At 35.8% G+C, this 17,307-nt stretch overlaps 1 protein-coding gene across 2 annotated transcripts; it reads left to right on the top strand.

Annotated features, from left to right (window-relative positions):
* Window positions 1–2,274: 2,274 nt before the first annotated feature.
* Window positions 2,275–6,943, top strand: LOC131070582 (disease resistance protein TAO1). 2 transcript variants are annotated; one of them, XM_058006164.2, is made up of 8 exons: window positions 2,275–2,765; window positions 2,945–3,055; window positions 3,224–3,537; window positions 4,378–4,538; window positions 4,630–5,618; window positions 5,711–5,989; window positions 6,097–6,416; window positions 6,544–6,712. In XM_058006164.2, exons 1-8 carry the CDS (start codon window positions 2,508–2,510, stop codon window positions 6,563–6,565), a joined length of 2,454 nt encoding a protein of 817 aa, XP_057862147.2. In that variant the 5' UTR covers window positions 2,275–2,507; the 3' UTR covers window positions 6,566–6,712. The 2 variants fall into 2 exon arrangements, with proteins under 2 accessions (XP_057862147.2, XP_057862146.2); XM_058006163.2 differs by having other exon boundaries at window positions 6,097–6,943.
* The last annotated feature ends 10,364 nt before the right edge of the window (window positions 6,944–17,307 follow it).

Below are 17,307 nucleotides of genomic sequence, written 5' to 3'. Positions count from 1 at the left end.
TTTGTTACCAGATAAAAAATCAAAGTGTATGTTGATATTTTTCAATTAAGAGTCAAAATATTGAGAAGTATGATCCTCATTTTACTCTTTATATTATATTTGTGGGGGTTTGAATCATTCAAGAGCATAATCAAGGAACATACCATCACCCTTATCAATTGTGCTCAACCAATTGAGCTACAACCCTTTGGTCATATGATATGATTCAAGACAATTGTCTATAGTTGTTGGTAGTAAGGTTGGATCACTAAGACGATGAAATTACACCCTAAAATTCAGAAATGTGATGATGCAAGGATACTCACTTAGATTGATTTTGATTTTGATTTGGGCTTAAATATATTTCACACCAAGTTACGTCTTTAAATAATTATAATTTCCAATTCTATTCCAAAAAAAGAGTCACTAAAAATGGATTTATAGGATATTATAATTTTTAGTAAAAATAATCTAAATCAAAACCCATTTTAATCATTTTAAGATGTGTTTATACTCTAGACACATACGAATAACTTAACTCCCCCCACAATAAATTTTAATCAAACTAAGATGTGATTATACTCTAGACACGTAAGAATAACTTAATTTCCCCCCACAAAACTATAACTTTCTTTTGTAAGACAACATTTGTCAAACAAATTATATTTATTTTTACTCCAATAAGTATGTGTGTGCTCTTTTTCTTGGTTGTTGATCATTTCTTTGGATTGTGGGCTTGGTAATTATGTTCGGGCGAGCTGGTTTTGTCACCTTCTATGAGATTTCGTGCTTCGCTACAAGTTGTAGCTGTTATGATGTCTTCTCTCACTTATTTTGGGTTATATACTAGTTTGCTATTTCTCAGTTCTTATCGTTTTTTCCTCTTAGAGATTCCTATTGGTGGTTGTCTTTCTCATATGTTTAAGATGAGGATTGTGGGTGGGAGTGCAACCTGCTTCATGCGGATGACTTTATTGAGGCTTCAAAGGTGGTGGTTGTCTTTTGGAACTTGGAAATTGCAGGTGTTACAGTATATGCGGTGGTTTCTTGTCTTTCTTTTGCTTGCTTGGCTCTTCTTATGGGTGATCTTTTGGCTTGGCCTCATTTTGGTTCCATCGGTATTCAAGCATCCTGTTCTCCTTCTTCTTTGGGTTATTCTTTGTTTGATCACAATTCTCATTATGACATGCTCACTTGCAGTGGTTTCATTTCTTGTTTTCTGTCTCATACTAATAAATAGTTTTGAGAATTGTTCTGTGTAGACAAAGGTGGTTCGTGGATGTTCTTTTTTGGCTGTTCTAAAGCTGTAATTGGCTGTTGTTCTTCACAGTGATCTGAAAGGATGATTATGCTGTTGATATCTTTAAGTATGCCTTTTATGGCAGCTTCTTTTGTATCTAATGGAATGATGGGTAGGTAGGCCTTATGTTTTTTGGAGCAATACTGAAACGTTTTTTCACTAGTTCTTTCCCTTCAGTGCTCATTGAACTAGACACCATGTAAAAGATTAAAAAATAATATAATTTAGTGGTATATCCACTTTTATCAAAAATAAAAAAAAAAAATAAAATAATCGATTTGTGTTATTTTCTTTACATTCAATTAATCAACAAATTTGTTTGTACAATCATCTAAATTTTTAAATAATTTTTTTTTAAAAATTATTTCTAATTATCTTTTTAAATCAATTCAATTGTAAATATCTAAATCAATAGTCCACTTGAATAGCTCTTCTATTTTTATAAATTTAGACAAATGCATAAAGTATGAAGACTTTGTACTCTTAAAAAAGAGATCACTAGTTCAAATCCTGCAAAAGGTAAGCTATCATAATCAGAGTCCATGTTAATATAAGCTACCTGTAAATCCATAAACAAGCCAGTAATATGAAAGGATTGATACCCATTAAGCTTAGATGAACAGGGAACCTAAATATGAAAGAATCGATATCCATTTCCATCTCCATTACTTTTTTAATGAGTTAAGCTTAGATGAAGAGGGAACTTACATAAAATAACTTTTTAGTCGCATCTTGTGAGAACATGGAAACTTTTTCACAGTAGACTGTATACATTAATTGACAGAAGGCAGGCCACTGAATTTGACATAAAGTTTGTCTTTCCCGCCTGTTGGAGGAAGGAGAGCCACATACATTGGGCTTGCTTTTTTGACTTCCCAAACTTCTGTGATCTTTCCACGTTTGGCTCATATTCACAATCCATGGAAAATGAACCACTCTATAGATATTTTCAGGTCTAGATATTTTCTTCCTTATCTCTTAGCCACATACAGCATAAAACATAGTCGTACAACTGAAAGGATGTTAGGAAATAATCACCTAGATTCATAATTAATTTGTGCTGTCCATTTGATATTTTCAGCCATGGTATCTTTTCAAAATCAGATTTGAAAGAGGGTAATGACCAACATAAAAGCCCTTCTTACTCAGCTGGATTGATCATCTCTAACAAGGAAAAAAACAACACTTAGGTTTTGTTTCTTCTTTGTTTCATTTCGTTATTGTTAGAATGGCCGAACATTTCTTTTCTTTGTGCTGCTGCTCTTGCTTCGGTTTACTCTCCTCTTCACAAGAAGACATCTCTTCATCCCTATTACCTCATGAGCATTCCACCACTTCTTCGCCTTCACAACCTTCCGAACAAGAAGCCATTGCTGGACCTTCCACTGCCAATCTGACTGATTTTAAGAATTTTCTACAGAAATTCAACGATATAAGCCAGATTGACGGTCTAATTCAGGTTTCAGAAGAGCTTTTGAAGATCGCGGTAAGTTATTTACACACGTTTTATATTTTTAAAAATACAGTCTTGTAAAGAAGAAATTTCTGTTATTCTACATTTAGAGTATCTTTTGTCTAATAACAATTTTAGTCATCTATACTTTGCTTCCCTAATATATTCTTTTTAGGTTATACTGAATCTAAATGTACTGTTGTCTAATACAGTCGGGAGAGGAGAGTGATGAAGGGTCTGATTCAGCCAAAAGATCTTATATCCAGGATGGCCAAAAGATCTTGGAGATGCTAGATTCACGCATTGGCAAATGTCCTGAAACGGTAAAATTTATATTTCAGAACTGTAAATTTAACTGGTGATCACATTCCTCTCTGATTTACTTCTAGCTATTTATAAATTATTGGACGGCTGTAACTATAAACATTTGAGAAATAAACCATGTTAAATGGATGTTAATTGTTATACATCATTGGATAATTTCTATACAGGAAAATTCTAGGGACGACGCAATTGCAGAGATAGAAAAAGTTTTTATAGAAGTGCTTGATGGCGCTGAGAAAATTCATACCCTAGGAATGGCACTTTCTATGTTGGGATCTGTATTGGCAAGATCTAGCCAGATGTTTGACAACGAAAGTGAGTGCCTTGAAGTTTTGAGAAGGATGCTTAATCTGGGGAAACAAATTCTGGGGTTGAATGAGCAAAATCCCGAGCAGAAGGAGAAACTAAATGAGGGAGTTCAGTGCATTGTTGTAGGAAGCAGCATGTGCATATCCCAACTTGCAAGAGCCAATGTTTTCAGGTCAGTTCAATTATTTGTTGCAGACAATCTTTATGGCTGCAAGTTAGATACTCTGTTCTAACAGTTAATGGGTCAAAACAGGGCCTCTACATAAAGGAAAAAACAACACAAAAAACACAACCTAGCAACTGATGCAAACATTCCTTTACTGTCTATTTCATACTCTATTAATTTGCCATGAATATAGAAATTGATGCAGAATAGTGAATAAATACAGGATAAAAACAAACCGGCAGAATTGATAATGATCCATCAGATGAAAACAGCAAAAATGCAGAGGAAGAACTTGCAGCTAGCTGTAACAAGTATTATAGAAAATGTCTTTTATTCTGTGGAAAAAGAATCTTTTACAAAGGCTCCAATCTATCACCGTTCTCCCTCCAAAATTAAACTAACATGCATTTATATTTACTGAAGACACTTTGCCTAAATTGTCAACAAACTCTGTAATGCCTCCTATTTCTATGGTGAATCGGTTTACTCATTAGTTCAATAATTTTATAAGAATTTATAGCATGTGTAATCAATAAAAACAAAAAATGTCAATTCATTTTGAGTTGAAAGGATAAAAATAGCTTGGTACTTTAGAGTGAGAATGTATAAATTGAGATATAAGAACAGCAATTTTTTTAAGAAGCGGTAAAGGTGTTTTACAACCAGTATGGAATTTAGTTTGAAATATTCTAAATAACAGCAAGCCAAGGTGAAAAAGTTTTTTGTTTTTATATAAATGCAAGCAAGGCTGAAGTATCTTTGCATTTCGCTGCAATCGCTTTATTTCTAGCATTTGGGATCTAATCAACATATTTAATGTAAATCCAATCTTGGAATTGTGTGAAGGTTTCTTACTGCTACAGTGAATGCCGAAAGTTTAAAGGATTTTCAAGTCAAAATAGACCACTTGTATAGCGACATCCAATCCTTGATTCAACTTGAAATAGTGAAAAGAATGTCAAAGAATACTCCAGAATCACAGAAACTCTACGCATACCAACCAGCAGGTAGGATATTTTAAACTTTTAATTATCTTTTTCTTGTTATTTTTTGTGTTCTGCCACAAATTTTGACTGAGTTTTTCCACAAACTTTACAGTTGGAATTGAGAGTGCACGGGAAAGTGTAATTAAGCTTCTTGATTTGAATGCACAAGATGCAGTGTCAATTGTTGTGGTTATCTATGGCTTTGGAGGGATCGGGAAAACGACACTCGCTGATGCTGCTTATGCACGCATCGACCTCCAATCTTATAAACATTGCAGAATTCATATGGATCAAGATTGTACCAAGAATGATCTTCAGGGCCTCCAACAGCAGATTTTAAAAGATTTGTTCTCAGAGAACTTGCAATTGAAAAACTGTGATGAAGGTCGAGGAATTTTGCAATCTTTTTTACAAGAAAGTCCTAATCAGCCTTTATTTCTATACATTGACAATGCTCTCAAAAGTACAGATCTCGAGCAACTTCTGCCTCAAGGCTTTGGTAGTTGCCTTCCGCCAAAGAGTAGAATACTTGTCACTACTCGAAATCTCCACCAGATGGACATATTTGTCAGCAGGAACATTCAAAGCCGTAAATATGTTGTGAGTCCTGTTCCAGAGACAGAGGCCAGAAAAATTTTGTTGGAGAAAGTTTCAGAGTACAATGATGAAAACAATATACAGAAGCTCCTTACAATGTGTGGTGGTGTTCCGCTTCTACTACAATTAGCTGGTTCGCAGTTGGCTATAAATCCCGGAAATACAAAGAGTATGGTATCGGAGATGCTTCAAGAAGGAAAGGAGGTCAAAGAGAGAGATTTAAGCGACCGTATGGTTGGTTTTGTATACGACAGATTGTTAGAACCTGTTCAAGAGGCCTTTCTTGATATCACATCCTACTTTTGTAATTGGAGTAGTAAATATGTGGCAAGGATAGTTGGAGAGGAGGAATTCAGAGCTCTAGAAGCTGCATCATTCATCAGGACATCTAAAGGCGGTAGTGTGATTGTTCATGACATAGTTCGAGCAAGAGGGAAAAGGCTGTCGGAGGAAAACATTATCAAAGATCCTGAAACTTTATTGGAATGTTTGAAAGATGAAGAGGTATGTCCTAGTTACAATGTTCATCATAAATATTATGAAAATACATCTTTTATTCACAATTATAATGATGTTTATGATTTATTTTTTGGCAGAAACTCAAAAATTTAAAAGGTATCTTTTTAATTGAAGATTATAGCCAGCCTTCAATTGAAATTAATCTTGATCATCTTAATTATATGAGCAATTCGTTAAGAATGCTATTTTATCAAGGATTAGAAATAACATTCAAGGAGAAATGTCATAAACCATTTGAACAACTCAAATACCTTGTGATTCCTCATTATGTTCCTGATTTACCAATGGAGTTTGAGAAACTCGAGCATCTTTTCTGGTATAGCGGCCCATTGACTGAAGGCATGAATTTGTATGAGGTAAGATCTGCCTTCTTCAGAGCATATTTATCATTTCAATTAGATTTCATTAGATTATATGATAACACTTTGACAATCTTTTTCATAATTATTGTCTAAATATGTAGTTTCCTGCAAGCCTGCGCACTATGGATGTTCATGGCTCTTCTGAGAACAGAGCTGCATATTCTAGAATTCCTCCCAAAGTCACTCCAGCTTCTTTGCTTGTACAATTGAGCTTATATGGATTCAAAAATATGCAAAGTTTGCCAGATGGAGTGGAAAAGCTAACAAAGTTAGAGCACTTAAGTTTAAAGGATTGCCATCAGTTGAAGGAACTTCCATCTAAATTGATAGACCTAAGCAATCTGATAGGGTTGGAAATAAGTGGTTATAATAAATTGAAAGAGTTGCCTTCAGATTTTGGCCAACTTGGCAATTTAACATGGTTGGTATTAGAAGGTTGCTCTGCATTAATTGCATTACCTGCTAGTTTTGGGCATCTAATTTCTTTAAAATATTTGTTTTTGAAAAAATGTTCACATCTGAAAAAGTTACCTTCAAACTTTGGCCAGCTCAACAATTTGGAAGTGCTAGATTTGAGCTACTGTTCTGGGTTAGAAGAGCTGCCTTCAGAAGTTGGGCAACTTACAAATTTAAAAAGGTTAGATTTGAGGCGCTGTTCTAAGTTAGAAGAATGGCCATTAAGCTTCAAAGATCTCAGAGAGATGGAGAAGATATTTTTGATAGGCTGTTCTCTGAAATTTAAAGAATCAATGCCTCTTAATATTAAAGGAAATAATTGTATTGTGTATGATGAAGAAGACACAGAAGTATCAGAAGAATCTGATTAAATAATTTGTCGAACCACTCACCCTTCAATTGTTTCACGGACTTCCACCCCTCAATTTTATTTTGAGAGGGCTTTCTATTATTTGTAAAATTTGTAATATAAGATTTGTGATTTTCAGATGACTTAATCAATTTATTTTATTTTTTTATTATTTTTATAGGTATTGATCGTAAAAGGGCCGAATCAGACAACTCTATTACAGCTTCAAGCATTACATAGTTTTATTTTTTTTCGTTTTAATGGAAAATGAAGTAGATTTCATATCATTGATTTGATAAAGTGTGCAGGTTACAAGCAATTGCATGAATGTCTCTTGTACCTTAACCCTGGAAAAGCATTCCATGAGATGACATCTCATTATGGCAATCTGTCAAATACTCTACTAGCCATGTAATAATAGTGAAGTCTGTTGCACATCAGTCTCCCTTATCTGCATATCGCATTGCAGTTACCTATATTTCCATGTCAAATTTTATTAACATGCAGCATATATGGATTGACAGTATTATTTACAAAGGAGGTTCTTTCTGCAATCAAACGCCATTGAAACAATAATAAAGTAAAAAGAACAATTACAATTCAGAAATTGCTCTATTTAAGCTAAGTCAATTCCTGTATTAACATCCATTCACCACTCAAAAACTACCTATTATAGATTTATATGGAGTGGAAACAAATGGCCTCAATTTCATTTTATAAGAATCACCAAATAAGTTGTTCAATCAAAGGTAAACTTATGCCTCTAGCTAACATTTTACACGAGGATGTTATTGCTAAAGACATTAAAGCTGATATGGAGGTTGAAGATGATCTCTATCTCTCAGAGGGAAAGGCGTCCCCAGTTAAAGTCCAACCCAATCTGCCTCTATACATCTTCCTTCTCCCTTGGAGATCCCCTCAAAGGATATTTCTGATTGCTCGGCCTCCCCGTTAAATGATCTTTAGGTGTTTTAACATTGTTTCAATCTTTCAGCTGAACTCCCTTATCCTCTAATGTTGTCGCCTTCATTGATAACACATGATTTGGAAATGCCCAAGGATCAAAAGACTCAGAGACTTCTTCAAGATTATATGATTGATGACAAGGATTTGGATTCGGTCCTAGACACTCCCTTAGCTGTAATGTATTCGAAGATCAAGGAGAAAAAGAAATTGGGTTTGAGCCAATTTTTAGAAGGAAAGGGAAACCCTGATTTCGGATCCTCCCCCCCAAGAAGGGCCGTAGATCTTTGATTGAAGCAAGATCTCAAGAAGGGGCAATAGAGAACCAATCCAAAATCATAGACCATTGGAAAGTAGGGAAGGGAAACTCCCTTCCTGAACAACAATGAAAATCATGTCTTGGAATGCTAGGGGTCTCAATGCCCCTAACAAACAGAGGGTGATCAAGAGGAGGACTCTTTTGGTCAGCGCAAATGTTACCCTCCTTCAAGAAACTAAGTTAGATTGTCAGCAAGTTGTTTCCTTTTGGTTTGGGAATTAGCTCCCTTTTTCAAGCTTCTCTTCAATCAACAGGTGCTTCAGCAGGGGCCTCTGGGGGTCTAATGATAATATAAAAACCTTCTCAACTTCATGTGGAAGGTGTTGCTTCTAACAAAAATTGGTTGCTAGTAAAGATCACTCACCTTCAAACAAATTCTTCCTTTTTTATCATCAACACTTAAGGACCAACGTCTCCTCAAAATAGGCGACTCCTCTGGCTATCCTTTGATGGGGTCATATCCCATCTTTCGGATCAATAGCTCATCATAGTAGGTGATTTCAATGCTATCAGGTATGCGTCAGACAAAAGGGGTGGCATTTTTAGGTTAGGCAGATCTTAGCAAGATTTTAATGATTGGATATATTGGAATGGGTTATTAGAAATTGACTCAAGGGATTCCTTTACATGGACAAATAGGAGAAAAGGTTTTAGTAATATCTCAGAGAAAATTGATAGATTTTTCTGGTTGAGGGATCTCAGATCCTTTCCCTTCTTCTTTGAGTGTTCAGTTCTAGCTTGCTTAGGATTTGACCACTTCCCCATTATGCTTTCCCTTCAAGGTGTCCTTGATACCTCCAAATCTCCTTTTAGATTTGAGAACATGTGGATGAAAGATCCAAATTTTCTAACTTTGATTGAAGAGTGGTGGAAAGAAGAATCATTTGAAGGCTCTAAACTATATTGTTTCATTTCAAAATTAAAATATGCAAAACAAAAGTTGTTGCAATGGAATTCTGAACATTTTAAAAACATCTTTTCCTCCAAAAAAACTTTAAAAGAGAGGTTGGTTGTTCTACATGCTAAAATTATTTTTGAGGGCATGGATCAAGACTCCTTTGAACAAGAAAAGAGTCTGCTCACGGAGTATGAGGATATCCTATCTAAAGAAATTTTTTTTGGAAGCGTAAGTCTAGAGAGAATTGGCTCCAGATGGGTGACAAGAATACTAAGTTTTTCCACAATGTGACAAAGATTCGCAGGAGCAAGAATAGGATTTCAAAACTGGATTTGAATCATAACCAAACTATAGAAGATCTTGAAGAGATTAAGAGAAATAATTTCATGTTACTCTACTCTACTAAACAATGCAGAAGGTTCTCACTTTATAGAGCAGGAAAAGTTTTTGGCCTTGATTCCAAAGATCATCTCAGATGCACAAAATCAGAAATTAAATGAAAAATTTTCACTAGAAAAAGTAACTCAAGCTCTTAACCAGCTTCCTTTTGGAAAGGCTCCTGGACCAGATGAATTCCCTACTGACTTCTTCAAGAAATGCTGGCATATTTTGGAACAAGATCTTATTGAGGCTCTCAGACAACTTGCTCAAAAAAATCAACAATACGTTTATAGCCCTTATTCCAAAAAAAGAGAAAGCTTCTAAACTAGGGGACTTCAAGCCTATATCACTTTGCAACATAGTTTACAAAATCCTCTCAAAAGTCTTGACAAATAGAATGAAGCCCCTAATGGATTGCATTATATCAGATGAACAAACTGAATTCGTCCCTGGCCGCTCAATTCTTGATGGCATCATTGTAGCTCAAGAAGCCATTCACACTCTTCAAAATACGAAGAGACCAAGTATGATAATCAAAGTAGATATTTCTAAAGCTTATGATAATGTGGATTGACAATTCTTATGCAAAATAATGCTGGCTTTTGATTTTGACAAAAAATGGATCAACAAGGTTTTTGAATGCATTTCTACGCCCAAATTTTCAATCTTGATAAATGGAAAGCCAACATGTTTCTTCTCCTGCTCAAGGGGCATCTAGCAAGGAGATCCTATCTCTCCATTTCTCTACATTATCATGGTAGAAGCTCTAGGGAGGGCTATTAAATCAAATCAATCTAACAACCTTTTGGAAGGAGTCGAAGTGACCACAAATTATGTTGTCACACACCAACAATTTGCAGATGATAACCTTTTGTTGGGTGCAACAAAAGTCAAGGAAGCAATTCAACTAAAAATGCTTTTGGAATCCTTTGGGAAGGCTTCAGGACAAATCAACAACAAATAAAAATCAAAAGTTTTCTTTTTCTCCACCCCTTTCCCCTACAAGTTAAGATTTAAAGAATTTTGAATTGCAGAGCAGGCATCTTCCCATGTATTCATCTGGGCATTCCAATTGACAAAGGATTGAGGAACACAAAGCTTTGGGACCCACTAAAGCTAAAGATGGATCAAAATATAAACTCCTAGAAAGGGAAATGGCTTTCATGGGCTGGTAGATTAGTAATGTTCCAAGCAATTATTTCGGCTCTCCCCATCTATCTTTTATCCTTCTTATCCCTAACTGCTGGTGCAAATTCCTTCATCATCAAGAAGATGAGAAATTTATTTTGGCAAAATACTAAAGAAAAACAAAAAATTGCCCTAATTGTATGGGATAAAATCATCAAACCTAAATCTCTGGGGGGTCTATGAATCAAAGGCCTTAAATTGTAGAACAAAGCCCTAGGAGCTAAACTAGTTTGGAAGTTTGTTAAAGATCCCAAAGCAACATGGGTTAGGATGTTGGAAACAAAATATCTAACAGATGGGGATCCTCAAAACCTCCTTAGAGCTAATCTTCATCCAAAGGGTTCTAGAACTTGGAATTTCATTGTCTCTTGTAGAAACTTAATTACAAATTCCTTGTCTTGGGATATTCATGATAGCTCCTCTAGCCTCTTCTGGGAAGATTCATGGGGAGGATACCCGAGCATTGAAAGTTCTCTTAACTTTCCAATAGCTAAGCAATGGCTTAAACAACACTGGGGATCCCGCGTCAGCGACTATATGGTTTTGGAAAAGACCTCTAGCATGCAAGGATGGAGCTGGAAGCCTATGGAAGGACTGCCTATTCCAATTGTTGAAATCAAACAACTTTTCGATCTTATAAGAGTTAAAAATATTAATCCTAGAAGAGGGAAATATATTCTTATTTGGGTTTGCTTGAAAACAGGTCAATATAATGCTGAAGATGGCTACATGGTTCTAGCTCACTTTGGGATTCAAGAGAAACATGATATTCCAATTAGGCTCTTTTGGAGCAGTAAGATCATCCCAAAAGCGTGAATCTTTGCATGGTTAACCTTCAAAAAGAGGATTCTTACTGCAAAAGGTTTACTAAAATGGGCTATGAAGGGCCCTCGAGATGCATCTTGTGCAAAGCCCATGCAGAGACAGTTGATCACCTTCTCTCGAATTGCCCCTTTGCCTCAAAATGCTGGTGATGGCTTTGTGCAAAATTGGGGTGGATATCAGTCCTTCCTAATGATATAATCTCTCTTTTTCAATGTTGGCCTCTTACTTCTAAGGAAAGCACTTTAAGCTAGATTTTGGAAATTTCTCCGTCGTGCTTTGTTTGGGAAATTTGGAAAGAAAGGAATTGAAGAATTTTTGACAATAAAGAAAGGAGATTTGAATCAGTTTTAAGCTCAATTGAAACCTCAATTGTTGAGACAGTAAATTGCAAACTAGGTTTCTCAACAGATTCTTCCAAAAAAATTTCTTCTTGGAATGATAGTATAAGAAATAACTGGCAAGGAATCAAGATTCCTCCTTCATTTGGGCAAGAATCTAATGCTCGAAAGGAAGGTATATGATCTCCTCCTAAGCAGGGATGGTTCAAACTAAACTTTTATGGAGCCTCTAAAGGTAACCCAGAACCTTCAAGTATAGGATATGTGGTTAGAGAAAATTCAGGGTCAATTATTAGAAAAATGGCCAAGCCAATGCCACTGAATACCAATAATATAGCAAAATTCAAAGCTTTGTAGTTAGGCCTATTGGATTATCTCAATCATGGGTTAAGAAACATCATAGTGGAGGGAGATTCAGAGATAGCAATCAATGCAATCAAATTGAAGAAAACCCCAAACTGGTGACTACATGCAATTCTGGATAGCATAATTGACAATCTGGCTATATTAGAGCATTATGAGGTTAAACATATCTACAAAGAAGCAAATACAGAGGCAAATGCTCTCTCAAAATCTGTAGCAGAAGGCATTTCTTTTCACTGGTGGGAGCAAGGAGACAACTGTCAGGGCTAACCTATATAGTATTTCCATCATTCGCCAAAGATTCTATCAGAAGCAGACTTTAATTTTAAAAAAACTGTAGTAGATGGTTTCCATTGCTCTGGTGAGAGCAAGGCACAAATTCCCAAGGTCAATCTTAAGGGAGCTAATCTATTTTGCCCAGCAGTGGTTTCCTTTTCTTTTCTTCATACTTTAATTTTGGCATTAAAGTTTGGAGAAACGACTACTTCTTTGAATTCAAACTTTTTCGCCAACTTTTAAATTTGAAATAGACGCGTCATCTCTGACGTCACGTATTCTTGGCCTTTCCATCAGTGAATTCTCCCACTCACCTTTCAAAAAGACAGTCTATGGTCCGCCATCATTCTAAGTACGAGACACGCGTTGTCCATTGGATAGAGATTAACTCTTTAGCTGGAAGATTTGGCATGATTAGAGACAGATAGCCTTCACCACCTTTGCAGGTGAATTCATTGCAAGACATTTCTCATTAATGCATGTCGAATAAAGTGTCGTCTAGCCTTTATTCAGCTTCTCTGCAAGTTTATCAACTAGTTTTTCTCTGCATTTGCATACAAAATGGGTTAAGCTGCTTCAGACCCTCGATTATCAACTAGTTTATCTCTGCAATTGATTGCAAAGAAGATCAAGGTGCTACAGATTCCTGAAGCTATGTCTAGTGAGGAGTCGTTTGGATTTATTATGAGTGTCTACCCTAGACAAATCTCATGTTTTGGTGGGGACACTCCCATTTCTCTCTCGACTTCCACCCGTCAAGTATCCTTTAGGAAAATCATAGACCTAAGGCTGAAGAGGCTCTTCCGATTTCCTGAGCCAATGGTTATCCTGGCCGTAAAGCTCATCCTAGGCAGTGGGCATATTAGCAGGGAAGAATATCCCTGTGACAACACCAACATCTCATCTCGGTTTGTTGCCTCCCTCATGGACCTAAAGCATGACAAACAAACAGTCTGGACCCTCACCAAAAGGCTTTTTCCTAATGACATATTGCTAGAATTGCAAAAGGTTCTTAACAAGGCGCAACATGATTCAAAGGCTCCTTAGCCGAGCGAGAGAATTCTCTTCAGCGTTCCTAGCGAGATGATCAAATTCTACCCTTTTCTGCTTGATCTTTCTAGCAAGGACCTTGAAATGCATAGATCCTTCACAGGCATGGGTCTCAGATTTCTGAAATGGCATTTTCTAGGGGAAAATCCGGAAGATTTGGGCAGGAGGAAGAGCTCCTAGAATTCACCAGACTTAATGGTGTCTTGCCTTTAAAAACTGAAGTAGAAGAACCCCAAGCAAAACAAAGCAGGCGAGGTGGTTGCAAAGGATCAGGCCGCAATTCTAGCTGGGGTATGGTACGTCCTCTGAATAGAGGCTTTGGAAGAGGCCGAGCTCCAAAGCCTCCATCAATGCCAGAAGAAGACTCTTAACCAGATAGGTGTTTCAAGCTAGGGTTTTTTCTTTTGAGGCTGTTCGGAGCCTTTAGTTGTTTTTTTTTTTTTTTAAATTTCTCTGCTAAAATTGAACTTTCATAAATTCTGCTATGACTTCGTTATTCATAGCTTTAAACTTTGAAAATATTTTTGAATGCCTGATGAGGTTTCATAAGGATTAATGTTTATAAGAAAAACTTTATGTTCAATCCGAGCTTGTAAAGTTTTTGAGGGCTTTGGAGTTGGTTTCCCTTTCTGTGCATACTCAGGGATTTAGTTTCATATTGTCTGTCTTTAGGCCATCTGAACTTTTTGGAAATTTGAGATTTTATGCTGTAATCATCCATATGAATTAATATATTAATCTGACATTGCCTTTATCGATTTAAAAAAAAAGATTGATTGATAACATTGAAATACTCCATAATACAAAGTTAAATTCAGAAATAATAGCAAAACTTACCAGTAATTGATAACCCAACGTGCTCCATAAACCAATCAATTCCACATGTTATGCTCAAAGGTTGCTCACCTGGTATAGATCAGCATATGCAATATTTGGGTGCTTGCCTGTCATTAATTCTGACACAAATCAAAGCAAAAAAATAACAGAAGATTTATCAGAAACACACATCTTATGTCTGAAATGGCTGCAAAATTTTCAAAAGAATAATAATCTAAACAGTACTTGAAAAAAACAATGAACATATACTTCTCTTAAATGCTGCATACAAACAATGCAAGATGCAGCATAATCTACAAATTAAATAATAATATATGCTGGAAAAAATGAAGATGAACAAGCTGATAAAGTGGATAGATAACATATAGCGTATGTAAGATGGGAAGATTAAGTGACTTGAATGAGCCTTGTCTGTGCTTGCACATTTTGCATACATGTTTACCAGCGCTTTTTTCTTTCCTATTGTTGTAATTTTGATCAATTCATTTCCAAACAGTAAGTTTTTAATTGAATAATATTGCAGTCCTCAGTCATAATGAAAGGACTTCTTTCAGCAAAGAATTATAATGTTTAGTAGTCATGGCCATACATGGTCTAAAGCTGTTAAAAATTTCTGTTGTTTTGTGTCTTATGTTAATCTGCTGCTGATTGGTATGATATGCCATTCATTGGTGATAGGATGCTTCATTTATTGCTACCTAAAATTTTCTTATTATGATAGAGAATAAATAATATCTTAAATGCAACCGTGTTATCTTTATGGAGCTTCTTTTATTCTTTGTGTTTTTTTGTGTCGTTACATGGGATGCAGTTATTCTTGTTCCAAAACCGTTTTGGTTATTGACACCCTTGAAAAATTACAGCCATCATTTTTGTGATCAAATGGTTTGCAATGCATCCGTAACTGTGTGTTATGCAACTTTCTGTAGTACATTAGTGCGTTTTTGGAGCCATAATTATGTGCATGGTATTGTTTAATTTTCCAATCAAATAACACACATAGCTTGATTTGAAATTTGAAATATATATATATATTTTTATTTTAGTAAATAATTTTAATTTTAGTTATGAATATTTTAGAGAGATTATTTTTTAAATATTGATTTATAATAATACTTATTGAGTGAGATGAGTTTAAGTTTTGAGTAAATTGACTTTGGTGCACCTTATAACAAGCATAATGAAGACCTCAACATTGGAGAGTATATTCATCAACGACATGTCCATAAGTGTGAAGCAGCTTATAAGAATTGGGCTATGTGATGCGGAATGAAGCGTTGTCTTAAGGAAAAATGAATGTGTTTGACAATGCATTCTTTTTTGTTTCTCTTAACATATTTGTTTATCTTCAAATGATCTCTCGGCATCTTTTGCATAGATATTTAAAAATATAGGTATGCTAGTTATATATTAGATTCTATAATAAAAATTATTAAATATGACTATAATATAATTTTTATATAGTATAAATAAAATTAATATGCACAAATCTAATAGCTCGCACTCTCTCTCTCTCTCTCTCTCTCTCTCTCTCTCTCTCTCTCTCTCTCTCTCTCTCTCTCTCTCTCTCTCTTCCCCCATTATCTCTCCCACTATATATATGTCTCTCTATCTCTCTTTCTATCCCTATATCCGCTCCCGCCCCCCCCCCCCCCCCCCTTTCCCTCCTCTCTATCACTTCCTCTTTCTAAATCTCTCCACTTCTTTATCCTCTCCCTCCCTCTCCCTCTCCCTTTACTGATTTATATCTCTCTCCCCTCTATCTCTATCTCCACATCTCTCATACACACTCCCTAATTCTCCCTCCCTATCTCTATCTCTATATATATCTCTCACACTCACACATACAATCTTTATCTCTATTTTTATCTATCTCTCCCTCTCTGTATATATCTCTCTATCTCTCTATTACTTGTCTTTGACATCTCCTTTATCTCTCTCTTACCCTCTCTCTATATATCACTCTCTACCTCTCTTTATATATCACTTCTTATAAATTTATATATTTCCATCTCTCTCTCTCTCTATATATAAACACACACACACACACACACACACACACACATGTGAACACACATACACAAACATTTTTACACACGCACACACACATACATGTATATATGTATGCACACATATTCTCTCTATCTCTCTCCATATCTCTTTCACTCATATATACATTCCTTGTTTCTTCCTCCCTATCTCCATCTCCATTTATCTCTTTATCTTCCCCCTTCCTATCTCTATCTCTTTGCCTCTATTACTTACCCCTGTCTCATCCTTTCTATCTCACTCTTGTCCCTCTATCTATATCTTTGTATCTCCTCCTCTACTCTATATCCATATCTCATTTTCTCTACCTTTCTCTCCTCTCTCATTACATCCATATCACTCTACCTCTATCTCTCTATCCCTCTTTCTATATTGAGCTTTGTGTGTGTGTGTGTGTGTGTGTGTGTGTGTGTGTACCTCTCTCTTATTCACTTCATCTCTCCCTCTATCTCTCCTACTCTAAATTTCTAGTTCTCTCTACCATTTTCTCACTCCTCTCTCTATTTCTAAATTCATTATCTTTCTCTACATTTACCTCCCTATATCTCTATATATCCCCATTTGATCCTCTCCCTCTCCCTCTCCCTCTTCTTCTCCCTCAACCACTATATGTATTTACCTCTCTCTCTCTCTCTCTCTCTCTCTCTCTCTCTCTCTCTCTCTCTCTCTCTCTCTCTCTCTCTCTCTCTCTCTTTGTCAATATTGTCTTTTTTTTGTTTGTCTATATTCTCCTTCTACTCCTTTATATATCGTTATATCTCTATCTCTCTATTGCTTTATATAACCATTTATATCTCTCTCTATCTCTCACTCTCCCTCTTCCACTCTAGCTCTTCCTTTCTATTTACCTATCTCTCTATCTGTATCTCTCCCTTTACCTCATTCTATCTATTTCTCTCCATCTCCCTTTGTCCCTCTATCTCCCTCTCTCTTCCTCTCTCCCCCTCAGGTTTTCTCTCCATCTCTATCTATCTTTATATATTTCTCCCTTTCTACCTCTCTCTATATATCACTTCTTAT

Source organism: Cryptomeria japonica, chromosome 9 (genome assembly GCF_030272615.1).
Source record: "Cryptomeria japonica chromosome 9, Sugi_1.0, whole genome shotgun sequence".
NCBI classification, from domain to species: Eukaryota; Viridiplantae; Streptophyta; class Pinopsida; order Cupressales; family Cupressaceae; genus Cryptomeria; species Cryptomeria japonica.
This window is presented reverse-complemented; position numbering and strand designations above follow the sequence as displayed.

Coding starts and splice junctions, on each gene's coding strand:
- LOC131070582 (XM_058006163.2), top strand. CDS start 2,508: ATGGCCGAACATTTCTTTTCTTTGTGCTGCTGCTCTTGCTTCGGTTTA. Junction 3,538..4,377: donor GCAAGAGCCAATGTTTTCAG/GTCAGTTCAATT, acceptor AATTGTGTGAAG/GTTTCTTACTGCTACAGTGA. Junction 4,539..4,629: donor CTACGCATACCAACCAGCAG/GTAGGATATTTT, acceptor CAAACTTTACAG/TTGGAATTGAGAGTGCACGG.